Source organism: Trachemys scripta, chromosome 3 (assembly GCF_013100865.1).
Source record: "Trachemys scripta elegans isolate TJP31775 chromosome 3, CAS_Tse_1.0, whole genome shotgun sequence".
NCBI lineage: Eukaryota > Metazoa > Chordata > Testudines > Emydidae > Trachemys > Trachemys scripta.
The window spans coordinates 4,512,499-4,539,093 of NC_048300.1; the positions used below are offsets into that span (position 1 = coordinate 4,512,499).

General features: G+C 52.2%; 1 protein-coding gene across 2 annotated transcripts in view; it reads left to right on the top strand.

Moving 5' to 3' along the window:
- TTBK1 (tau tubulin kinase 1) overlaps window positions 1-26,595 on the top strand; it is a 152,125-nt gene that overhangs the window by 92,917 nt on the left and 32,613 nt on the right. For both annotated transcript variants that reach the window (XM_034764007.1, XM_034764008.1), the window contains 7 exons: window positions 148-213; window positions 1,895-1,987; window positions 2,992-3,117; window positions 6,158-6,312; window positions 7,855-8,074; window positions 12,147-12,322; window positions 16,645-17,203. In XM_034764007.1, the coding sequence (XP_034619898.1) occupies window positions 148-213; window positions 1,895-1,987; window positions 2,992-3,117; window positions 6,158-6,312; window positions 7,855-8,074; window positions 12,147-12,322; window positions 16,645-17,203 (1,395 nt within the window). The remainder of the gene's footprint in view (window positions 1-147; window positions 214-1,894; window positions 1,988-2,991; window positions 3,118-6,157; window positions 6,313-7,854; window positions 8,075-12,146; window positions 12,323-16,644; window positions 17,204-26,595) is intronic.

The window sequence follows — 26,595 nt, forward strand, 5'->3', positions numbered from 1 at the left end:
TCACAGGGAAGGCTGTTAAGAAGAGATCTGCAGCTCTCAGGTTTGTATGGCCCCGGGGTAGAGCTGGGAAGTCTTTAGGAGTTTGCTGCACTCTGGCTTCTCCAACACCCTGCTTTGTTTCTGAGATTATGTATTGTCTCCCATCAGCCTCGCAATGTTGCTGGGTTTCGGGGAACGGTCCGCTATGCTTCAGTGAATGCACACAAAAACCGAGTGAGTATCTCCATTTCTTAGGGGTTAAAAGAGAAGGGTTTTCCCACCCCTGCAGTCACGAAGGGTACGTCTACACTACAATAAAAGATCAGCGGCATGGCCAGGGCTGGCCCGAGGCAGCTGACTCTGGCGGTGGGGCTCCAAACCGCAGTGTAGACGTTTGGTTCAGGCTGGAGTGCAGACTTCGAAACCCCACGAGGGGGGTGTATGGCAGAGCCCAGGCTCCAGCTCGAGCCCGACCACCCACACTGCTATTTTTAGCCCTGCATCGCGAACCTGAGTCAATTGACCCGGGCTCAGAGACTCGATGCTGGGGGGGTTTTATTGCCGTGTAGACATAGAGTAGCTCTGCAGCGGCGGGAGGGGTCGGCTGGTGTGAGTTGCTTGTTGCTTACAGGAAGCTGATGTGTCAGATGACTCCAGTGGAGGTGGAAGGCTATTGACTGGATGTGTAAAAATATGAGCTAGTCATTGGCTTTTCTCGACTCGCCTGTCTAATATTTGCTGCTGCTGTTAAGAAAAAATAAAATACAAAATACAAGAGAAACTGAAAGCCATGTCCCTGTGCGGCTCCTGGCCATGGACCCAGGGCCCCTCTGCCCCAGCAGCATGCTGGCCGTCGGAAGGCTATGGCTCATGGCAGCCTAGCCCTGGCGACAGAGAATCATGGAAGATTAGGGTTGGAAGAGACCTCAAGAGGTCATCTAGTCCCACCCCCTGCTCAAGGCAGGACACGGGTAACTCAGAACAAATCCTAGATTTTTTTCCTCTGAAGAGGGACATTACTTCTGCAAAATATTTGGCCTATTTCGCCCCAGTCTCCCCAGAGGTCTGGTCTTCCCCCTCTCATCCAATATCTGTAAATATTTAAGCAGTGTTTCCTGTGTGTATGGTAAAATTCTTCTGATGCTTAGACTATGGAACTAAAGTTCCTGCCAGAAGTCCCCTCTGCCCGATCTCATCCTTCCCTCCAGCCTTTTTGCATCCCAAGTGATCTGGCTTTTAGGAGGAGATTTGGAAATGCATATGTGTAATTACTGTAAGCGGTAAAACACGGATACGGCACTTTTAATCTTCACTGGGCTTCCCAGACAGCTAATTAACCCCAACAGTTCTCCCTGGAAATAGCAGATCAGTGTTATCCTCTCTCACAAATTGGGAGGTGGATGCCCGAGAGGCTAAGTGGCTAGCTCAAGGTCACAGAAGGAGTCAGTGTCAGAAATGGGATTAGTAATCAGGCTTCGAGGCCAGGAGCTGCATCGTGTTCTGCAGATCCCCCGCATATGGCCTGCAGACTGCTGAAGAATGTGGATAAAAAGAAGTATTGACCAGCTCCCCATGCATTGAGCATCATCCATTCTGTGCCCTGAATGAAGCAGGGTCCTGTGGAAAACATAGCCTGTGATTGTGTAATTATACGCATACGCACAAGGGGCACAAGTTCAGCTTGCACGGATAACCTCCTTTCCTGAGGTCTGGGCGCTTGACTGTACAACCTGAATAATATTTACCCTCGTTTCTGGAAGTGTCCTGAGAATGGAAGTGACACATGCCCAAGGCGGTGTTCACTCCCCTTGACACGCAGTGGTGGCTCTGCACATCTGCATGTGTGCCATCTCCCACACAGCAGGAAAGATGCTGTTTGGCTGGTTTTGCTTTACTTTGTCTTCCTTTTCTCCAGGAGATGGGTCGACATGATGACCTGTGGTCCCTCTTTTACATGTTAGTGGAGTTTGCAGTTGGTCAGCTTCCATGGCGCAAGATCAAAGATAAGGTAGGAAACATGGTGACTGAGGTGTAATGGGTGACGGGGGTAAAGTGTGTCCATCAGCTGTTCCACTCTCCTTTCCTGCACCTCGGCATAAACCAGAAGCTGTTTTCCAGGGCTTTTCAGAAAGCATTGGGCAGAGTCAAGCCCCTGGGCTGTTGCACTGAAACCTTGGGTGTAGGTGTCGGGAACAACTTTCCGCCTGTCTCAAAGAGAGCGCCCCATCCACAGCTGCTGAGTAAACTAACATTTACATTGAATGCACACTCCACCTCGCTGCAGCAATTCTTGGAATACTCTTAAATCACCTTCAAACCAAGGCTGCTCACTAGTAAATCTACCAGTGTACTCTCACGGTGCTTCCTGCCGCTTCCCTAGCTGTGTTCATGGGACGAAAGCTGCTTGTAACATCAGCATCGCCGGGTAGGATTTTGGCTGTACTTTAGCGCACACACAAATGCTTCCTTCCCCCCCTCTGATCTCCTTTCAGAGGTGATTTTCTCAGTCTGTAACGTGGCCTAAAATGCAGTGTGTGGATTGCTTCCGAGCTGGAAATGAATGGTGCTGTCTCAGCTTGTCTGCCATCACTGACCATCTCAGCCCTGTCTGCCGGCCCATCGTGTCTGTCCTGTGGTGATGAGCTGACTGGTTCCTTCCCGCCAGCCAGCTTCCCAGGAAGTGCTAAATGGGAGTGTTGGCTGGCGAATCAGACTGAGTCCGTGGGAGTAAAACAGACCATCCAGGTGTTCCTGAAAGATCCCCCTGGGGGAGGGAAGAGCCAGAAAGCAGCCACCCCTAGGAGTCTCCACTGAAGGGGCAATTCCCAAGTGGAGTCCCAGCTTTCCCGCATGAACAGATCAGCCTCACTTTGCTAGGGAGTGTGTGTAAGCAAGACCCTGGGGGCTCCTGAAGGGTCTGTGCTGCCCACTGCAGACGGGCTAAGGCTGAGGGGTTAGGAGTGTGCAGCCAGGAGAGTGATGGGGGGATCTGGTGTATTTCCCTTTCTGCAGGAGCAAGTTGGCATGATCAAAGAGAAGTATGAGCATCGAATGCTGCTCAAACACATGCCGTCTGAATTCCACCTCTTCCTGGATCACATTGCGAACCTGGACTACTTCACCAAGCCCGATTATCAGGTAAGAGACTGGCCTTGTGGAGAGCCTGGTGCATGTCACTGGGGAGGGCTGCTTTGATTTCACAGGTGGAGAGGCCATTCCTGCGAAGCCGGAGAGAGGCAGGGTCATAGGGTGGTTTGTCACTTCCGAGTTTTTTCCTCTCTCCTCCCACCCCATCAAACAAAAAGCCCCGACCTCTGAGGCAGACAGATCCATCGCCATGAACCTCGGTGGCGTGAGAGCTGTTTGAACGTTGTCAGCAGTCTTTTAAAGGCAATGAAAACATCCGTCCTACATGGCATAGTGACAGTCGGGCCTGCAGGGTGCATAATCACCCTCTTGGAAAATCCAGGTTATGTTCCTCAAGCAGCTGTGTCTGAGCGAAGCATGTTCACACGTCCACTGCCAGTAGTTGGCTACTCTGCATATGCGTGTCTTCCTTCGGCGTCCCATGGGCCCTGCCTGCAGAATGAGCCCCACAGTGCAATCATGCCGGGCAGGTATGCACACAGCTGGTCTGCAAGAGAGCTGAGCTCTAGGCTCTAGGGACGCAGCAGCAAACCAGCGGCATGGTTTAATCAAATCAAGGTTCAAAACGTGCACACTTTCTTTTCCTAGCTTTTAAGATGTTTTAGGCAGCCAGTGGGGAGAGGGACAGCCTTGGGAAGCAATGGCTGATGTTCTCTCCGTAACATTTATTTTCTATTCTTGGCACCGTTCTTAGAAAGGAAGGGAAAACTAATCTGTCACTTAGGCCTTGGCTACATGGGAAAGTAGTACCCGTTTAACTTACATCGCTTTTGAAGTTTATTTCGTTAAACCAATGCAAACCCCTGGAGGGGCGAACCAGCCTGCAGATTTGGTGGCTCCATCCCACCGAGATGAAGTGACTTGGCCAAGGGCATGCAGGAAGGCACTGGCAGACCAGGGATTGAACCCTGAGTCCTCGTCCAGAGTGTTAATCACAGTCCATCCTGGTGCTCTGGCAGGGGGAGGGCTCCCCACACTGACCACAGACGGCTAAGTGCCCCCAGCCCCTGTCGTGTAATTGACTCACCCAGCACCAGGCGGGCGGGCTGCGGCAGAGCCCAGGCCAACCCCCAGGTGTCCAGGCCTCCATCCATTGCCTTACAGAGACCATCCTTCCCCCTCCTGCAGCTACTGTCTCACTCCCTGCACTGAGCTGCCACCATAGGTGACTCCTTGCTAGGGCAATTCAGCATGGTATCTCACAGGCTGCGGGCAGCAGAGACAAAGCCGTGCATTCTGCCCCTTTACTTCCAAAGGCAGGGCAGCTGAGTGACCGCACCTTGGGCGGCTGTACGGGAGACCTGGGGTCTCGGCCCAGCTCTGCCAGCAGGCACGTTTTCCTTTCTATGTGAGCAACTTCTCAGTTACCTGAGCTGAAAATGAAGGATCCTCCCCCTGGAGGGTAAGGCTGGAAGGTCTTGGTTAATATTAAGTATACAGCAGTACTAACATCAGTCAGCGGAAGAGAAGACTTGCACTCATATCTGTCTAGCTCCTAGGCCAGGTCACCATCCCGTAGGTGACTGGATAGTTTGTATGGAAGGGTTCTGTCTCAAGGGTCTGTACTCAGTGCTGGTGTTCCATGCATTGCCCTCCGCAGCCCACCCTGCCACTCCAGGGCATCACCTACAAAGTCCAGTAACTAGATCTAGGCTGGGGCATCCTCCCGATATTAGCTTTATGGCTCTTACCCATTATTTCCCCCTATCTCCACTCAAAAAAGCATTATAAAAAGTTACAATTTGTAAAAGAGGTCATGTTTGGCAGTGCTGTGTCTCAGGAGACACGTTACCAAATGACCCTAAATGTGCCCCATAAACTCCACTTGGGGCCCTAACTGGGCATTCCCATTTCCAGGCTGAGCTGAGAGGGGACGTGGCTTTTAGAACAGGCTGAAAGTTCAGCTTTCTGGAGACAGGCTGATAGAACCTTAGCTACGCGAAGGCCTGTGAGACGGGAGAAAGAGGTACCAACTGGAGCTGGTCAGAAGATTTTCATCAAAAGTTTTCTGGCAGAAAATGTTTGACAAATGCAGAATTTTTAATAAAATCATTTCCGCTGTGTGTGGGGGAGGGATGGGAGGGGAGAGACATTTAAAAAAAAATTAGTTTCCAAAAGTTTGTTCTGGAAAATGTTTGAAATTTAGTTTCAAAACATTTCCATTTGAAATGTATTTGATGTTATGTTTTTCACTTTTATACTATTTCTATCTAGTATTTTACATTGTTTCATGACATATAGTAGTAATGCATCAGAAGACATAGCATGTTATCAGAGGACGGGGCGTGTCATATTATACACTTTTACCAGTAACGTCGTTTTATGATGTTAGTCATAATATAGCTAAAGTCTATTTTTATACTTTCAACAAGAAAAGAAGGTAAGCACTCAGTATTGTAATAAGAGGAGCAGCTGTTCTCAATCTTCTCGAGAAATGATTCCTGGGTAACTCCAGAAAATTGAAAACAGCTGCTCCTCTAATTAGCACACTCAGCGTTTATCTCATTGTCTAGATCCAAGTGTCAGTGTCAGATTGTTTCATTACAACACAAACAGGAACCACTTTGAGCTAGATTAGAAAATAAGGAGGTTTCAGTGTGTACTAAGTAGCAGCTGTCATTAATGCTTTTTTTTTAATGAAATAAAACAAAAACAAAATAGTATATTTTGACTATTCGTTGATGTTATGATGTGATGTCACATGCACTACTGCCGATGTCATGAAATTATGTAAAAATTATAAAATAAAAATGAAAAAATTAACAGTTTGTTTTGAAACAAAATTTGGAATTTTTTCTGAAATTAAATGTTCAAAACTGAATTATTTCAGAATTTCCGCTTCACAGGAAATTTTTAAAAAATTCAGTTTTTTGTTCTGATTCTGAACTAAAATAAATTTCAAAAGATCAGAAATCCCCATGAAATGGAAATTGTGAGTTTGAACAAGCTGCGTTTCAGGCATTCTTTAAAGCAGCTGTCAGCTGTTACAGATCCTATACCTTCCTCCTTGTTGCTATGTTTATTCTTCTAGCTGATCATGTCGGTGTTTGAGAACAGCATGAAGGAACGAGGCATTACTGAGAACGAGGCCTTTGACTGGGAGAAAGCTGGAACGGACATTTTATTGTCGACAAGCACCTCCACGCCACCACAGCAGAACACCAGGCAGACAGCCGCCATGTTTGGGTGAGTGTTATGGTCACACCAGTCATGCTGCCAGCAAGCACTGGGCCAGGGGAGAGTCACTGGAAGGGACACAGGCCATGATTGCCCTGGACAATAGGATTAGGTACAGAAGCATTGTTCGTTTGGCTGTAGAGATGAAGTGTGTATAATACGGTGTGCCTAAGTCACTGGACTGCACCTGGATCCCGAGCATTTGTCTTGTTGTTATCACCTTAAATGTTCTACTGGGAACGTTCCCCTGGTTACGCTGTTACATTAGGAGGGTGCTGCACATGACATGGTGCGTGGCACTAGCCGTTGTGCCAGTGCACATTACACGGTCCCTGGTGCTCGCCAGAGCGAGCCTGTGCTGATACACATTATGTGGTATCTGGCTTTCTCCAGTGGGGTCCGTGACCCTGGGACAAAGCTATTTAGATATTTAAAAATGGCCTGGAAAAACTCCTCCAACGGGAGATTGAAAAGATTGGGATTGCCTGTTTTAGCGAGGTGGTGAATCAGAGGGGCTGTGACAACAGTTGTTAGAGCAATGAAGGGCTCAGAAAAGGGGAGTGGGACGTTCTCTTCTCCCTGCCTCACAGCATTAGGATAGGGAACAGTCAGTGAAATTGAAAGGTGGCAAATTCATGACCGATAAAAGGAAATGTTTTTTCACAGAATGTGATTAACCTCGAACTCCTCATCACAGGAAGTCGCAGAGGCTGGGAGGTTGTCAGATGAAAGAGATTGGATGTTTATATGGGTGGCAAGAATATCTAGCGTTCTAATAGCGAGTGCTAACATGTTCTGGCAGGGATATTAAATCTTGTATTCTGGGGTTTAAGCTGATCTCTACCTGTTAGAGATCAGGGTAAAACCTGACATGTGGGTAGATTAGCCCACATCTGCCTCGTCAGGATTCCTTCACCTTCCGCTGGATCATCAGTAGCGACCCCTGTCCAAGACAGGAGACTGGAGTAGGTGGACCCTGACTCAGTCCTGTCTGACACTTGCTTTGAATAGACATGTGCGAGTGGGATGTTTAGAATCTTCTGAGTGGTTTAGCAGCACAATCCAAGAGGAGGCAACTGGAATTTTCTCTGAAGTCACCTAGGTGCTTGTGAGAGTCCTGTCATACCTGGACGACGAGCACCTGCTCCGTCCCACTGGGTAGGACAACCTGGGTAAGGTTTATGGAGCCCCATTGGCTTGAGGGTAGGGGGACTCTTCCCCTACAGCAGGCTATTCCCTAATTGTCCATTCTGGGGAGTCCAGCACCTTCTCTGAAGCAGGGGTTCTCAGCATGGAGGTTGTGACTCCCAAGAGGTCATGTGTAGGTCTGGGGGACTCCCTTCCTTTGTTTGTTGCTAGAGGGGAGGAATTTCGTGAACTTGTTGTGGCATGGGTTGCAGGCCTGGGAAAGGTTACGACCCCTGATGCAGCCTGCCTGGCAGCTCCGACATATGGCGTGGGGCGCTGAGGCAGGTCCATGGTGCAGGATATATCAGAGTCCTGGTTCTCTCTGTGATCAGAGTCGTTGTCCTGTCTTGATGTCCCCTGTAGGGTGGTTAACGTCACTCCAGTTCCTGGGGACTTGCTGCGTGAGAACACTGAAGATGTCCTACAGGGTGAACACTTGAGCGACCAAGAGAATGCTCCTCCGATCCTGCCAGGCCGGCCAGTGGAAGGGCTGGGCCAGGCTCCTAACATGGCCTTCAACGAGACCGAGGTTTGGGAAGAGACGGATGTGAACCGCAACAAACTCAGGATCAGCATCAGCAAAGTAAGGAACCTTCCTCTTGTCCGGCAGTGAGATGTACGTGCCCAACTCAGGTCATAGATTTAAAACCAGAAGGGACCACTGTGACCATCTGGTCTGACCTCCTGTATAACAGGCAGAGAACCTCACCCAGTGGCTGCTGCCCTGAGGGAATTCTTTCTCCCCACTACATGTGTGACGCTGTCTAGCCTAAAAACTTGTGGTTGAACTAATGTGTGTCTTTGAGACATCCCATTTTGGAAGATTTGCCCCATCCCTTGGGAAGCTGCTTTAGTATGAGACATCTTCTTCCCTTGTAGGTACTTATAAACCGAGATCAAGTCACCTCTTTGTCTTCTCTTGGATAAGCTGCATAGCTTGAGCTCCGTAAGTTTCTCACTGCTAGGCAGATTTTCCACACCTCAAATCATCCTTGTTGCTCTTCTCTGAATTGCACTTCGAGTTTTTCAGCATCCCTTTTGAAACCAGAAATGGGCCCAGTACCTGGCAGTGGTCTCACCAGTGAGGTAATATCACCTCCATACTCCCACTCAATATTCCTTCATGTTAGCCTTATGCCACAGCATTGCACTGGGAGCTCATGTCCACTTGGTTTTCCCCAGGATCCCAAAGACCTTTAATCACTGCTTTCCCAGACAGAGCCCCCATCCAGTAAATATGACCTGCATTCCTTGCTTCTAGATGAATGACCTTGAATTTCGTTGTTTAAAAACACATATTAATTACTGCCGTCTCATCAAGTGGTCCAGATCACTCTGTGTCAGTGACCTGTTCCCATCATGATTTACCAGCCCACCAATCTTTCATCATCTGTTCATCACCAAGGCTTTTATATTTTCTTTCAGATCATTAATAAAAATGCCAAATATTTTTGGACCAAGAACCAGTTCCTGCAGGACCCCACTAGAAACTCTCTCATTGGATGATGATTCCACATTAACAGTTAGGTTTGAGATCTGTCAGCCAGTTTGTCACCCATTTCATATGTGCCATACTGATTTTTAGTGCTAATTTTTTAATCAGAGTGTCATGTGGTACTAAGTCCTAGTATATAATGTCAACGTGGTTATCTTTATCAACTGGACTTGTGATCTTGTCAAAGAATGATATCAAGTTCATTTTTTCCACGAAGGCCTTTTGATTGACATGGATTATATTCCCATCCTTTAGGTCTTTGTGGATTGAAACTCATATCAATCTTTTCGTAGCTTTGCCTGGAATCAATGGCAGGCTAACTGCCCTGTCACTACCCGGGTCATTCCATGCATGCCTTTTATATATTGGCACGGCATTAGCTTTCTTCCAGGCCTCTGGAGCTACTTAGTATTCTAGGATTTATTAAAAATTAACATCACTAGTCTGGAGAGCATCACAGCCAACTCATTTAAAACTCTTGGATGCAAGTATTGTGGATTGGCATGTTCCCTTTAGAGACTGGTGTGTAGTCCTGGTGTGCAGGATCATACACTAGAGTGGGGAAGCTTTGTTTCCATCATGTCTTACATTCTTACGTCCATATTGTGGAAACCATATTCCACAAAAATCTGTAACTCCTGGTTCCAAAGGTCACCTCAGCTTTTCCTGTTCTTAAGAGCCACCAAATATACTGCAGCTTCTCATTCGGGCCTGAGACGCCCTTGAGAGCCCCGGCACTTGGTGGTTTTCCTTGCGGGTGCTCATTTTGGCTCATGTAGGAGTTGTGTCAAAATGTTAGTGTTGGAGCAAGTGCTGCTGGTCTCATTTCCCTCTCTGGACTGCTCCAGTTGGCAGCCATAGACATTCCTTCCCGACGGTTTCTTTTGCTCGTCATTCTCTGTATTCCCGCTGGATGGTACCTACAAGGTACTGGGCCTGGAAAACTCGGCTTCCCCTATCATGCCAGTCTGATTTCCTTCAGAGATAGATGTGAGTTACACCAGGAGCCTTCATGTCAAAGGGGGAATTCAGACCTCCTTTCTGCACAGTAATGGTACATCTTGACAGTGCTGAATGCCAGAGCACTGGTGAGCCATGCCGGAAGGTCACCCATAGATAAGAGAGGCCTCTTCAGGAGCCCCAGTCTGACCAGGGGGACCGTCCATCAGTCTGAGTGGGCTGTTGTTTCTTGCCAGTTTCCAGGAGAAGCAGTTGAGGACCTCCCTCCCAGAGAACCCTGGAGCTCCCAGGGACTTCAACAAAAATTGCAGTTGCTTGACACCAAGCAGGGTTGGGGGCATATCATCCCGCCCCACGAAACTCAGGCCTCTCCTTTTCTTTCTGTCAGAGAACATAAGAACGGCCACACGGGGTCAGACCAAAGGTCCATCTAGCCCGCTACCCTGTCTACCGACAGTGGCCAGTGCCAGGTGCCCCAGAGGGAATGAATAGAACAGGGACTCATCCAGTGATCCATCCCATTCCAGAGGCTGTAGCTGGATGCTGTATGTTTTCAGACAAAAGGACACGGCAGCAGAGCTTTGCAGATGAGTCCTCAGCCCCTGGGCAGGAGGAGCTGCTCCTGCTCACTATAAGTAAGCTCCCAGCGGCGTCGCTGCTTCCCGGCTCAGTCCCAGCCTCCTGTGTTGCTTCAGCACCAGACTGAACGCTGTGGCAGCGTCGGAAGCTCTCCCTTCTCCACTGCTGTCTGCACCACTGCTGACACCACCACTGTTCTCCTGGGCACCCTGTCCTGCAGCCCTGGGGCTGCTCTGACTCCCCACTCTTGTCTCCCCCGTTCAGGCACCAGCCACTGTTCTCCACATCTCTCAGATCCAACCCTTTCTCTGTCTCCCAGCCAGGCCCTCTGTAGCTCCCCCTTCAGTACTGCAGCCACCTGCCTCTGGCCTCCCTGCTCCCTTCCAAGCTATGCAAAACCCTGGGCTGAGATCTGCTTCCCCGTCGGCCGTTACTCTGACCAAAGCCTCCCATTGGCCTCCCTTTCTCCGCTGCATCAGGCTCCTTGGCCTACAGCCCTTCGCAACTCTGTCCCACGTTCTTCCTCGCCGCCCCTTGTGCAGAGAGCTGCCTCCTTGGACTAGCCCATGAAATCACTGCCATCTCCTCCAGACCTGCTTCTCCTGTGATCGCTGCAGGAAATCGCCAGCCAATCCTGGGCTGATGCTCAGCAGGGATGGCAGGTTCATTATTTAGCTCTTCGTTTCACACACAGTCTAAATGATCTCTATCCCCTGGCATATGTCCACGGTCAGACCTGCTCTGCACACACAGTTTGTACCACTGTCTCTTAGGGGGCTGATTTTTCACTGATGGGGCATACCAGTCCCACCTCAACTGTGGACGCAGGTATGCTGTTAAAAAGGTGCCTTATCCCAATCTGATTTATTCCCATTCCTCTACAGAAATACCCGGTGTAGCCGCATCCACTCTGGGGGGCATTATCTGCTGTACAGTTCCAGCACGACAACCTTTGTACTCCTCTTGTCCTCCCTCCCCAGTTCCCTCCTGCTTGTTACACTCACGTCTTGTGTCGATGGTAAATTCTGTGGGGCAGGGACCATCTGCTGCCAGCACAACAGGGCCGAGGTCAGGCGTGGGCCCCAGAGCACTGCCAGAAGACGAGGGACTACATAACACCCAGCCCCTGCCAGAAATGCAGCCCTGGTACAGGAGCAGGCTCTGGGCAGCCACGCCGGGGTCCCGGGCAGGCGGTGTGACAGAGATGATTCCCCCTTGCCCACCTCGACTCCCTTAGCTGCTGCAAGAGTGGTTTTTTTAAAGCGAGTTCACTCCAAACACACGAATTTTGGTTGAGGACGTGCATGAAGCTGAGCCAGAAAAGATCCTCTTAGTCTGAAGTAAGAGGGTCCACACACGGTGTTATTCCAGGACAGCTGTTCTGCTTTAAAATTCACACCCTTCCTTCATGTGGAATAGCTTTTGTGTTGACAAGCCCCTGCGTTCCTCTGAGCACAGCCAGCACAGGCCGTGAGAGGCAGCTGTGACTGTATTGTTCTGGAAGGAAGAGTCGGGGGAGATTCAAACCCAGAGCGAGCGTCCCAGGTGGTGGGCCGTGCTGGGTTCTCCCCCGTGTCTGCCATCAGCTCCTTGACGTTCTCTGTGTTTTTCCCCCATACAGACCCAGTGCATGATGGAAGAGGAACAGAGAAGTGGTGTCTGCCCCAGCTCCCCGATACGGGCGCCTCCAGACTCCCCTACCACTCAAGTGCGCTCTCTGAGATACCGTCGCGTGAATAGCCCTGAGTCGGAGCGCCTGTCCACTGCCGATGGCAAAGCAGATCTACACGAGAGAAGGTTTGCTCACACACCACAGCATCCCTTTCTGCTATGCCCTGGGAAATGAAGGGGGTGTAGCTGGATTTGTTACATATTGTAAAGTATTTTTCTTCAGCCTCAGTTTCTCTCTGGCTGTCGGTACTGTTATTGGCATGACACGCTAGGCAGGGGCTGCCTACGTAGGCTCCTCCTCTTCTTCGTCCCTCTATAAAGCCGCCACGTCTCTCTTGTGAAGCCTGGAGACGTTTGTGCGGAGGACGCCTGGCTGGTTTGCTAGCTGACATCTTGCTGGCATTGAGAAACAAGCCCCGGATGATGCCAGCTCTTTTACACTCAACATGCTGCCGCTCTCCCAGCTGGAAACTCAGCGGGTCCGAAGGGCTGGCAATCGAGGGCCGGGCCATTCTTGAGAGTCACAGTAGGAGGGTGGCTTCGGGGGGAGAGGTTAGATGCTCTGGGATGGCAGGACAGGTGTGCAGAGGGGTTGCTGGAGGCTTGGCAACAGGAAGGGGAGATGGGGGTCAGTCGCTGGTGGGGGCAGGGAGTCGCCGCTGGAAGGGCAGGAGGTTTGTTAGAGGAAGGCAAAGGTGAGTCCAGCAACTGGAGAGTGTTCCCAGCCCATGGCTGGCAGCAGGAGGGAGGTGGGAGTGGACCACTAGCCACACAAATATGCCCCACCACTCTGAGAGTTAAATGGGACGCACCTAGACTGGGGTTTACCTTGCTGTCCCTGAACGTGCTCGTTTCACCAGTTCACCTCCTGGCTGGGGGAGCGCAGAGAAGCGTGCTTGTGTGTGCGCACAGCACACCGGGAATCTGGAGCACAAGCCCTGACTTCAAGTGGCAAAGGCCACAGGAAAACCTGGTGTGAGATCCGTGGGGAACGAGGCCACACGGGCCGTGATGAGGAAGTGGAGCAGTTTAGGGTAGAAGTAGGAAATGAGCGTGCCTTGAAGTTCGGCACTGGGGCCATTCTGGTGTGGCTTGGATAGAAATCTGAACCCGCTGATGACACAAGGACGTGTGGGATCACCAGGATTCAGACATAAAGAGCAGGAGTACTTGTTGCACCTTAGAGACTAACACATTTATTTGGGCATAAGCTTTCATGGGCTAAAAGCCCATCGGATGCATGCAGTGGAAAATACAGTAGGAAGATATATATACACAGAGGACGTGAAAAAATGGGTGTTCCCATACCAAGTGTAACGAGACTAATCAATTAAGGTGGTCTATTATCAGCAGGAGAAAAAAAACTTTTGTAGTGATAATCAGGATGGCCCATTTCCAACAGTTGACAAGAAGGTGTGAGTAGCAGTAGGGGGAAAAATTAGCATGGGGAAATAGTTTTTACTTTGTGTAATGACCCATCTACTCCCAGTCTTTATTCAAGCCTAATTTAATGGTGTCCAGTTCTGCAGTTTCTCGTTGGAGTCTGTTTTTGAAGTTTTTTTGTTGGAGAATTGTGACTTTTAGGTCTGTAATTGAGTGACCAGGGAGGCTGAAGTGTTCTCTGACTGGTTTTTGACTGAATTATCACATTGGCATCAATATTTCCCTCTCTGGAAGAGGGCACATGGTTTGTGGCTCTCAATGTGAAAGACGCATTCTTTCACATGCACATTCACCCAGGTCACAGAAGGTTCCTCGGGTTCCTCGTTGGTCAAGACCTTACCAATTCAGAGTCCCCCCGCACTAGGTCCATACATTTCATAGAAGTGACCTTGGACTTGACTGCAGCAAGAGCCTATCTACCTAACAAAAGATTCCATGCCAAGGAGACCCCATAAACCAGGTCACCCTCAGACCTTGGACTGCAGTCAAAGCTTGCCTCTCCTTCCTTGGCCACAAGGTCTCATGCACACGCATGATGCCATTTGCCAGGCTCCATCTCTATTGCTGTCAAACCTGGCTTCCGCCAGTCTACTCACCAGAAAAAGTCAGCATCATTGCCAAAGTAATAATTCTGTCCAGAGTTCTAGCCTCTCTTGTCTGGCGGACAAAACTTGTAAAAAGTTTGAGTGGGGACTCCTTTCCTCACACCTACATCCTGAAGGGACTTCTTAGATCCTTCCCACCATTATTGAAGCCAACCCCTCAATGGGACCTCAACCTCATTCATTCATCTCTCACCAGACCTCCCATCGAACCTTTAGCCACATGCTCTGTGTCCCACCTCTCGGTGAAAGTTGCCTTCCTAGTTGCCATCACAACAGCTAGAAGAATTAGTGAACTAGGAGCACTCATGGCAGACCTACCATATATACCTTTCATAAAGGAAAGATCTTCCTTCACCCCCACCTGGAATTCATCCCTAAAGTAATTTCAGAGTTGCACATGAGAGAAAGAACCCACTTACCAATTTTTTTTTTCCAAAACTACATGAGTCTGATAAGGAAAGGCTGCTTCATTCTCTAGATGTCTGAAGAGTGCTGGCCTTTTATCTACAGAGAACAAAAGCACTTAGAAAGATGCCTAGACTTTTTGTGTCAATAGCAGAGAAATCAAGGTGTCAAGCTCTGTTTGCACAGAGACTTTTTAAATGGATCTCTGACTGCATTATCCTTTGCTACCAACTAGCTCGCATCCCTCTCCTGGAGGGAGTGAGGTCTCATTCCATCAGAGCACAAGCAACCTTTGCTGCATGTCTGAGAGACATACCTCTACTGGAGATATGTCGGGCAGCTACCTGGAGCTCCTTAATCATTACGCTTTGGTCCAGTCTTCTACGACAGACACAGCTGTGGGGATGGCAGTATTCCAGTCAGCCATCACTTCTGTGGCCTCGCACCCACCTTCTGTTTGACTGTTGCTTGCAAATCTCCCATGTGTGAACTAGACATAGGGACCAACGGACACTGCTACTAAAAATCTCCAGACTCAGGCTCATGGTGCGCATGTGTAGTCACATGTGGAAGACAGATAGGGGCCACACATCTTGAAGACCCTCCAGTTACAGATAAGTAACCTCGATTTACTTGCCCTACACAGTAACTGGAGTTCTTTGAGATGTGTCCCCCCTGTGGGTGCTCCACTACCCAGCCTTCTTTCCCTTTGCTTTAGAGTTTCCTCTGAGGGACTTTGGGGTGGAGAAAGAACTGAGGGGAGTTCACCCATGCAGCCCTAGATAGTCTTAGTGTAGGGTATGAGGATGTATAGGGTGCATATGTGGGCCAAATGAGCACTGCTACTGAAAATCTCTGATCAAACATGCATGGGGCGCATGTGCACCTGAAGTCAAACTCTCATAGACTTTAAGATCAGAAGGGACCATCGTGATCATCTAGTCTGACCTCCTGCACACTGCAAGCCACAGACCTCGCCTACCCACTGCTGTAATAGACCATAACCTCCGACTGAGTTACTGTAGTCCTCAAATCATGGTTTAAAGACTTCAAGTTATAGAGAATCCTCCACTGATACTAGTTTAAACCTGCAAGTGACCCGTGCCCCATGCTGCAGAGAAAGGCACAAAAAACACCTCCCAGGATTTCTGCCAATCTGACCCGAGGGGAAATTCCTTCCTGACCCCAAATATGGCAATCAGTTAGACCCTGAGCACGTGGGCAAGACCTGCCAGACAGATATCTGGGAAAGAATTCTCTGTAGTAACTCAGAGTCCTGCCCATCCAGTGTCCCGACTCCAGCAGTTGGGGATTTTTGCTACTAGCAGTTGCCGATGGGCCACATGCCATTGTAGACAGTCCCATTAGTTGGGGTTGGTCCTGCTTTGAGCAGGGGGTTGGACTAGATGACCTCCTGAGGTCCCTTCCAACCCTGATATTCTATGATTCTATGATCAGACCATCCCCTCCATAAACTTGTCAAGCTCAATCTTGAAGCCAGTTAGGTTTTTTTGCCCCACTGCTCCTCTGGGAAGGCTGTAAAAAGCCCTGATATGAAATGAGCATCTAGTATTCCCTCTGTCTTCAAGGCACTTTTGTAGTCTGGGTTAGAGGACTGGTCATCAGGTTACAGGAAGCATGGGGCCAGGAAACTACGGTGCTCCTGTAAACAGACTGACCAGAAGGAGAGCAGCCTGAAGGGGTGTTTCCCAGTGGTGTGTAACTCCCATATTCTCCTTGTAGTCATTTAAAAGGAAAAGACATGAAGTTGGCCCTAATCCTAAAGCAATTTGGAGGGGATTTCTTTATATCATTGTAGGTTCTAGTTACATGTTTTGGGTTAAGCTGGGTTATATATTGCTTGGGTGTATGGCAGAGAATTGGGAAGGGATCACATGGGTTTTCTGAGAGACCACGTGGGTTATGTGTTGGCTCCTAATGTCCTTATGATCCTAAATCTTGGCTCAAATCTTGGTTTCTTTGTCTTGTTTTCAGATCTCGCGTGGACTTACCTTGTTCCCCTTCCCGGCTGGTGTGTTCCTCCCAACCAGCACAGATGCTGTCCATCGACACTGGCCAAGTAGACCGTCAGGCGAGCGGCAGGATGGATGTGTCTGCTTCCGTGGAGCACGAGGCCCTCAGCAATGCTTTCCGCTCCGTGCCGCTGGCGGAGGAGGAGGACTTTGATAGCAAGGAGTGGGTTATCATTGATAAAGAGACAGAGCTGAAGGACTTTCACCCGGGTGCTGAGCCGAGCACTTCTGGAACTACAGACGAAGAGCCCGAGGAGCTTAGGCCGATTGAAGAGGGCGAGGAGAGGAGGCGATTGGGGGCAGAAGCCGCCGTCCGGCCGAAGGTCCACGAAGGGAGAACATGGGGGATGCAGCCTGTGACTGAGGAAGACAGTTCACACAGGCACGAAGGACACTGTCAAACGGTATCTGACACCAGACCCGAACAGCAGCCAGGAAGCCCGGCCCAGTTATCGTTACACTCAGCACCAGCTCTCCGACAGCACAGACGGGAGTCCGAACCGACCGGTCCTCAGAGACAGGTAAGACGTGCAAATGAACCGCAGCTCACCCACTGCGCTGGTCTCCTTCTCTGCCCCGTACCCTCCTTGTCTAGCTTAGGAAAGGCGCCATCTGGGCAAGCCCCAGCTGCACTCGGGAATTTTGCTGATCCCAGCATTGGTGCCTTTGTAAACTCGCCCTGTCCAGGCTGACATGCCAGAGGTGCTCCCAGTACTGGTCAGATCACACCAGTGCTCAGCGTGTCTTGTGACCATCTCCACCTGCTCCGGGTCCGTTGGAGCCGTGTCAGGGCAAGGGCGGGCGGAAGGTGAGGCGCTCGTCATGGCAGCTGGGTGTGTCAGTGAGAGCAGGCAGGGTCATCTCTCAGTCCCCCGCCCTGGACCTAGGCAGGCCAGAGGGCAGCAGCGGTGGTGCTCAGACGGTCTCGGATCTGACCCAGAGCCGGCTTGGGGCAGGTCACAAAACAGCTCTTTGAAAATGAAACTCGGTTAAGAACACGGAAGTGTGTACGTGAACTCCCCTCCCCCCGGTAATCACCATCTGTCTGAACAAACACACACCTGCAGACATACACACGCATACACACACGTGTCTGCATGCACATACACACTGCAAAGCGGATGCCCAGACCCGTTGTTGTTGTTAGGGGTGGGTGGTTTGCAGGCGTGCTCGGTAAGTGCCCTATGTCTCCCAGACGTTCAGGAAAGGGCTGTCCCCACGCCAGGGAGAGTACAATGCTAGGGACAGATGTGCGCTTCTGCCAGGGGCTGGTATTTGCATGGCCGTGAGGCTCCCCAAGCAGCAAACTGACCCAGGGACGCTCCCAAAGACATGCCCAGGACATAGTAAGACCACGCCTCGCCCCATGGGACCCTCCATTGGGCCAGCGAGCAGTCCCAGGTGGCCCATCTCCTCCCAACCCCTCGAGGCCCTGCACAGTGCAGTCTGCCGGGCTGTACCTGTGGACATCTGTGTGCTGCTGTGTGGGGCTGTAGCCACTGTGGGTGGATAGAACCACTGGAAACAGTCACAGGACAAACCACGTGCAGGGGGCCAGGGACAGGCGCACGTCGAACCTGTGTCAGCTGCAAGCTCTGCTGTGCATCTGCTCCCGGGAGCTGGGCCTGCAGTTATGGGCGAGGGCTCGCCAGGGACAGATACAGCAGTGGCAGGAGACCCGGAGATAATGGGCTTGTGGGTAACTTGCTGCTAACGTGCCAGGCGGCCCCCGTCTCCAGCGGGCTGCCAGATGCAGTCTTCTCCCATGTTCCTTGTGCTCCAAATTACCCCTTCCTAGCCGCTCCCTGAGTGCCTGGGCTTGGATCCAGGTGCGTGGCCAATCAGCGCTGCCGGCCAGGGCTGGGTTTGGTTGAATGGTTGGTTTTCCCTCTCACTTCCAGCCATGCTTAGCTCCTACAACTGCCTCTCGGTGCACGGCACAGCTCTGAGGGGAAGACCGTGCACTGGGCAGTCATGCAGCCTCCACGGACTCCTGCGTGAGACGTGAATGGGTGGGGAGGAGGGCGGCAGTTGGGAGGAAAGCTCTCCGTGACAGCCCTGTGGTGGAGGAAAGGAGCTGTGTAGAGCTAAGGGCCCTGAGCCCCGCATGCTTTTATCCAGCCCTCCCTCAGAAACATCTGGTGGGACTTGGCTTGCGCCGGCCTGGCAGCTGGCTGTTCCAACAGCCCCAGCAGCACTTGGTGAGTGGAGGGGCTCCGTCTGCCCAGCACGGCCTGCGTGCCGTGAGCTAACTCCGGGAATCCTGAGAGTCTGTGAACGCTCTGACCAGGCAGCGTGCGTGCGAGTGCATCTGCTGAGCCGTGCAGGGTGTCTGCGGAGGTGCCACTCACTGCAGGACCGGCTAGCGATAGCCACAGGTGTTATTGTGTACATACAGGACCCACTCCTGGTCCCACTGAACTCCCTTGGACCTCTGTGAGCCTGGCCTCCAGTTCTGTTTGCTCCTTACACGTGAGATTAGCTGCAGTCCTGTCTTCTTACAGCAGTACCTTCCTGGAGTTATCCATTTAGCTATCGAACTACCGTCCTGTCCCAGCATCTCCCAGGTGTTGGAAAGGATGGCAGTCTCTCACTCCTCCTCTCCAAGGGGATTAGACTGCCCTTACGAATGACTGAATCTATCAGCGTGTGGTTGCTGCTAGTGTGTGTGTGTGTGTGTGTGTGTGTGCCTGGCTTTCTGTTACTGAAGCAGGAAGGAGCCTTTATCCAAACCCAGATAACAGAGTCCAAAAGTAAAAATGTCTCAAAGCAGCAGGTTAATTTCACGGACAGTGACTACAACCTTCCAGTTGCTGCCCAGGATAGAAACACAAATGCATGTGTGCTCCGAGATTTTGGCTACCGGTCCCCTCTGAAAACCTTTGCACACTTTGCCATTTCTTGGAGCATGTTCCTCATTCTTGCCAGCGTGCCAGGCGCTGTGCACTGAGTCAGGCATGATCCTGGGGAAGAAATAGTGCGTGCTCATGTAACTAAAGGCCGTCTCCTGGTGCGTGCACACAAGGGGGCAGCTTGTATCTGGCATGTCATGAGTTTCAAGAAGCGGATAAAAACAGTCCCTGTCTGAGGAACTGACACAGAGAGGAGAAGACACTCTGCATAGCCCGTGGTGCTGTTAGCTATTCTTCTTCATTTTCCCCAGACACATGTCACTGAGTTGGAGAGGGATTTTTCCTGACCTATGTCTCTGGTCTCATGGCAGAATTGATTCGCTAGGACAGGTTTGAATGAGCAAGAGGCCTGGTACACTAGGACTGGGAGTTTGGTCGGTGCACAGGAGCATGATGGAAGGAGGCACAAAGCCATGGGTAGGAGAAGGAAGAAGGGGGATAAAATCATTGCCAGCACAAAGAGTACAAGGTAGGATGTGCCAGGAGGTGCAGGCAGAGCTGTGCATCGCGTAGACGGAGAAGATGAGCCGCTGAGCTTGATGCTCAAGGCAAGGGGGAGTCACGGGAAGGATTCAAAGAGGAGAGGGATGAGGGAATCGGGTGGGAGAGGAAGCTGCAGTAATCACAGTGGGATATGCCCAGGGCAGGGACATGTCTGAGCTGCTGGGATGGAAGGGAAGGCTCCTGGAGGGAGAAACAGCAAAGCTAGTTACAGCTAGGGTGGGAGGGAGGAGCTGAAAATGCTCTCAAGTTCCTGGCCCTGCGAGATGGCGAGGAGCGCGGTGGTGATGGCAGAAGTGGGGAGTAGGTTGTGGAGAATAGGGAGCCCTGTTTTAGCCGTGTTGAGTGTAGCCTGGCCGTGGGCTACTCAGGTGTTGTCAGAGAGACGGGCACAGGGCTGGGCAGAGTCCTCAGCACCAATATGATACCATGGCTGAATCCGTGCAAGCAGATGAGGCCGCTCCAGAGTAAGATGTGCAGCTAGACGATCAGGGGACCAAGGACAAAGCCTAGTGGGAACAGAGATAGGACCTACTCAAGGGATGCTGGAAGTACCGTCAAAGAGGTGAGAGGAGAACCAAGGGACAGCAGAGCCATGAACGCACTGTGCAGTGTTGTGTGCACGGTTAATAGCAGCCAACCTTCACCCTAGAGCTGGCCGCAGTCAAGCACTTGACAGGTGGGAAGTGCCAGGTTTATGGTGGTTTGTGCCACCTTAATTCTGCCCCTTGGTGTGCCTATGCTGTGCACTGAGTGAGGCCTGATCCTGGGGAAGAAATAGTGCGTGCTCATGTAATTAAATAGTGCGTGCACACAAGGGGGCAGCTCTATATCTGGCATGTCATGAGTTTCAAGTGCTTGGCCCTGCAGCCTGGCTATCCTTCTTTTGACATCCCCTTTTTCTGGAATGTCCTGGGTTATCTGTAAATGGTAAAAATAAACCCCATTGTGTGCAACTGTAACGGCAGGGTTTGAGCCCCAGCACAGCCTGCTGTCAGTGGAGCTACAGGGCTAGCGGCATGAGACGGCTGCTTTCCCAGGAGGAAGACAGGCCTCTGGTGCCCGTGGTGTGTCTGGAGCGTAGTCAAGAGGATCCCAGTGCAGCGGTGAGAGACTCTTGCCCCACATGGTGGCACCAGAGTGAGGTCTGGACTTCCCTCTCTTCCCTCTGCCCCTGGGATTGGGGGACTTCCTGCCCCTTGGGGTGCTCTCAGAGTGGGGCATGGGCTGCTGGGGCCACGGGCCAAGTCCAGCATGGTCAGATGCAGGGGAACATAGTACGGGTGGGTCTCTCCCTGCCACTGCAGTAGTTGTGACAGCTCCCAGGCGTTCCCAGTGCGTGCTAGGCATCCTAAATACCGGAGCCCTTGCTGGCTCCCCATATGGTCCATACATATCTATATAGACAGACGGCACACACCCACGAATCATGACACTGCTGAAATGCAGCCACGGCCAGGGCAGTGAAACGGGAAAGCTGTTTAACATGCCTGGAAACAGCAGGCATCAGTTTAGGACAGGAAGTGAAGGGATACCGTGGGCAGCTAGAACTGCAGGGGGAAGTGAGGATGGGAGAATATAATTACCCTATTTGGAGCTTTGTCAGGACCGTGGGGTGCACCCAACTCTTGTGAAATGTGTCTCCGGCCCTCTAATGAGCACGCCGAGAAAAGAGAGGAACAAAGGAACTGGTGGGCAATGCCGTGCAAGCAGGAAGGGACTTGGGTAGGGGCTTCTCTTGTGAGCAGGACTCTGCGCATTCCCGGGCTTTCCTCTGACCTGCGTCTGGGGGGATTTTCCTTGGTGAGCTATTTTCAGATGTTGGTCAACGCATTCAACATACCTAGTCAGCCAGCCCCTCCGCCTGCTGGCTCTGCCCAGACCCCAGGAGATTTACCTTCTTTCTATGCACTTGCACCGCACTGAGCTGGCCAGATAGTCTTCACTGGAAACCGCAGCCACGGGGCAGAGGCAAGAGCAGGCCCCCCCAGGGCTGGAGCAGCCCCTGCGGCGCCTCCTCCCCCCCCATCTCTCTGCCCCCCATTCAGAACAAGCGTCCACTGCTTCTGACAGGGTGGCTCTGTACTTGTCTGCCTCAGTAGGTCTGATAAAGGCTTTTCCTGCAGAGCCTCTGCTCCAACTGTCCTGTTCCTTTGCTCGTCCCGGAGGTCATACCGGGTGCATCCTTGAGAACGGTAAACCGGGGCTGAACAATGTAGAAAACGCAAGTTTTTAACAGCATGCCTGGTGAACAGTGTCGAGGAGCAGATGTTTGGCCGGCGCGGGGGGCGGGGGGCTCATGCCTCACCCCCCAGGGCTGCTGGGCCCAGCTCAGCCCACAGTGCAGGCCCCATGGAGTTTCTATAGAGCCCTGAGGGCGGCCCGAGCTTGTGCCTTTGAGCGATTGCAGCAGCTCAGAACAGCCAGGGCACAGGAATGTCCTGCCTGGGCCCCCTTCCTGCCTCTGGGGGCGCCTATCCAAAGAGCTTCCCGCTCCTAAGGGAGGTGCAGAGCCAGCGCTCCACTCCCACAGTGGACCTCCCGCAGCAGGGCTGTTCCCTGAGAGGGAGGGGACTCGTGGACTTTGGCACACTGCTTGGGCTGGCACAAAGGGGCCGTGGCACAGAGGTGATTTCCCAGGGCTTCCTTGGTGGTTAGCAAAGGTACTAACAAGGTGGGTTGCTGCTGTGCGTTGGGGTCTGGGAGCGAATTCCCGTTTCTAGACACGGATGTGTGAGTCTCCTGGCACTTACATGCTTTAAACCCACCAGAGTCACAGCTTGGAAAGCAGAGGGGCCCCTGCCCAAGTGCACGGGGAACCCCAGTGCTCACAGCCAGCCCCAGCTCTCTGGATGCCACAGAATTAACAAACACAGACAGTGCTCCACCATTGCTCTCTAGGGGTCTCCTCCGCACCAGAGTAAGCTCCCATCTGCTCCCTGACCCCAATCCCCAGAGACAGCCTGGGAGAACAGACAACTAACGGTTTGCCCTACAGCTCCCCAAATCTGGGCTCTGCCAAACCACGGCTAAGGAACCCTCCCCCAGAGCACCCTGCGTCTCTCCCTTTCCACTGTGAGATCATTGCTGAGTGATCACTGGGGGCTGTTCTCTCCCAGGCTGTGATGACCATAACCACCGTAGCATCGCGTAGGGAAGGGGGTGTCTCTCAGGTAGCCAGGACCTCCGTCATTTAGGGCTTTATTGATCACAACCAGCACCTTAAACGTCACCAAGAAATCATCTGGTATCCAGGCAAACTGTGGGCTGCCCAGGAGTCCCCTCCGCAGAGCCTGGACACCACATTCTGCATTAGCTGCAATAGCAGGAATCAAAACTTGCTGGGACTAAGAGGCGGATAAAGGGCCACGCTTCCAGAAAAGGCAGGCTGCTCCCTCATTCGACACTGCTGAGAAGCCACGTGGAGGTCTCAAAACGGGGTGACACTGAAAGTACTGAAGGGCAGGCGCAATCCATCCGCCAGGGGTGCTGAGAGAACTTTGGCCACTTCCGCTTACCTCTCCCCTTCTCTGGGCATTACAAGTGTCCTGGTTAGCCTGGGCTCCTTTGGGCACTGAGTTATTCCACCAGCAGGGTCAGGCATCAGCTAGGACTGTGTGCCACCAGCATACGGAAGACCTGACATTAACCTTCTTGACAACCCCATCTGCATGTTAACCAGAGGGGGCACAAGACAGAAACTTGTGGTGCTTTGCTAGGGGCTGCGAGCAGTGGTGCTGAAGACAGCTGGTAGTCTGGAGAGGACTGGCATGGACACGTTTATCTTCATCCGCCACTGGCAGGAAGTTATCAGCCAATTCCCTAGCAGAGTTCCTGTACTATACCCAGTGCTACCACCCAGCTCTATGTGTAGGTATATGGGTGTTGGAGTAAGGCAAGGGTGGCCAACCTGAACCTGAGAAGGAACCAGAATTTACCAATGCGCATTGCCAAAGAGACACAGTGATAAGTCAGCAGCCCCCCATCAGCTCCCCCCCAGTCCCCAGTGTCTCCCACCCACCAGCAGCACCGCCGATCAGCACCTAACCCTCCATCCCTGCGCCTCCCGCCCGCCGCGATCAGCTGTTGGGTGGTGTGCAGGAGGGTTGGGGGCGGGGGGGAGGAGGAGCAAGGGCATGGCAGACTCAGGGGAAGGGGCAGGGGCCTTGGGAGAAGGAGTGGAGTGGGGGGGGGCCTGGGGCAGAGCCAGGGGTTGAGCAGTGAGCACCCCCGGCCCATTGGAAAGTTGGCGTCTATAGCTCCAGCCCCGGAGTCAGTGCCTATGCAAGGAGCCGCATATTAACCTCTGAAGAGCCACAGGTTGGCCACCCCTGGAGTACGGAGTATGTTGAGGGGATTACAGACTGGGGTTAGCTCAGGGGCTCTCTCTGCAGCCTCTGCCTATGGATGCTGGTGGAACAGCGCTGGTGCATAAATGATGATGCCCACACCCTGAACACTGCGTGCAGATGTGTCCTTCCCATCTCAAAAACGATCTATTGGAATTGGAAAAGGTTCGGAAAATGGCAACAGAAATTATTAGGGGGATGGAACGGCTTCTGTATGAGGAGAGATTAATAAAACAGGGACTGTTCAGCTTGGAAAAGAGACGACTAAGGGGGGATCTGATAGAGGTCTATAAAATCTTGACTGGTGTGGAGAAAGTGAACAAGGAAGTGTTATTTACTCCTCATAACACAAGAACTAGAGGTCACCAAAGGAAATTAATAGGCAGCAAGTTTAAAACAAACAAAAGGAAGTATTTCTTCACACAACGCACAGTCAACCTGTGGAACTCCTTGCCTGAGGGTGTTGTGAAGGCCAAGACTATAACAGTTCAAAAAAGAACTAGATAAGTTCATGGAGGGTAGGTCCATCAATGGCTATTAGCCAGGATGGACAGGGATGGTGTCCCTTGCCTCCGTTTGCCAGAACCTGGGAATGAGCGACAGGGGATGGATCACTTAATGATTCCCTGTTCTGTTCATTCCCTCTGGGGCACCTGGCATTGGGCACTGTCGGAAGACAGATACTGGGCTAAATGGGCCTTTAGTCTGACCCAGTGGGGCCATTCTTATGTTGCTTTTCTTTTTCAAGTTTGTTTTCTGGAGAGTTTGTTCTGGGTGTGGTTGAGAGCTGAACATGATGTATGCTCTACCTGCAGAGCAGGGGCAGTGCCGCCTTGCCCCCCACCCCCCTCCACACCTTGCCCTCATGATTCCTAAAAGTCCCCTGACTCTACCCCGTGCTCTCACTACTTCACATCTTCTCTATCACTCTTGTGTCATGCAGCAGGTGCCTGCCTGGGAAGTGGGGTGTCTGAAGCAGGCGTGTGGAGCGCTGACTTTCCGTCCGGGTTGCTGTGCAGACGCATGCCCAGTCTGCGACTGGTTCTGTACTGTCGAGTGTAGGTTTGAGCACCTCGTAGTGCAGGCTGGGAACACACACTTGCTGGTGGGTTTTTTTGTTTTTAGCTGCCTGTGTTGGTTCATTGGAATCTCGGACCCCGCTCTGGGACAACATTCATGGGAGGCTAAAATCGAGTCACCAAAGAAAAACACCCAGGCCTGACTCTGAGGCCTAGTGCTGCCCAGTGTGGTACCGCCGCGTGGCCTCACTGAAAAGGCTGGGTGGTGCTTATGCCGTATCTGTGATCCACCATGTCTGGCAGGGCACAGCTAGGAATGGCAAATCTAGCCGGAGCAAATCACCTTTACTGCTAATGCTCCAAAGATCCCGAGCCCTCTCCGGTGGACAGAGCTCTCGACAGGTACTGCGAGTAGCATGGGTGAGAGACCCAAGGGAGAGCAATCGCAGCACCAGACAGTGCTGCTTTCCCTACTTTCGCTTTCTGTGGGGCCTGGCCTGATTGACGCCGGGGGTACCTGCTGTGGGGCTGCAGCCCAAAACGATTCTGTCCACCTGCCCAGAGAGGTGCAGGGGCAGGGCAGGACTTTCCCTGCATCGCTCCGCCCAGTGTCTGGGGGCCTCTGTGGCTGCAGGCACCAGAACTGTGAGCAGAGAGACTGTCTAACCTCCCCTGCTGACGCCCCGGCAGTATGGAGGAGGGAGCTGTCTTGCCAGAACAGACGGGGGAGAGTAGGGTTACCATATTTTGTGCCTCCAAATGGAGGACACTCCACGGCCCACGGCCCCGCCCCCAGCCCCGCCCAACCCCGCCCCCTCCCCAAAGTCTCCGCCCCCTCCCCTGCTTCCCGCGAATATTTGATAAGCGGGAAGCCTGAAGCAGGTAAGGCGGGTGTGGGGGGAGGAGGCGCGGCCCAGGCTGGCCCCCCGGCGTTTCCAGCCTGGGTCAGCTCGGGCCCTGGGGTGCCGGCCCCGGCCGACCACCCCTGGCCCGCCCAGCACTGCCGGCCCCCGGCAGCCCGGCGCACCCCCCGGCTCCCGGCCCCGCGGGCCCGGCTGATCCGGCTCCCCGCGGGCCCGGCTGATCCGGCTCCCCGCCGGCCGGGCTCCCCGCGGGCCCGGCTGACCCGGCT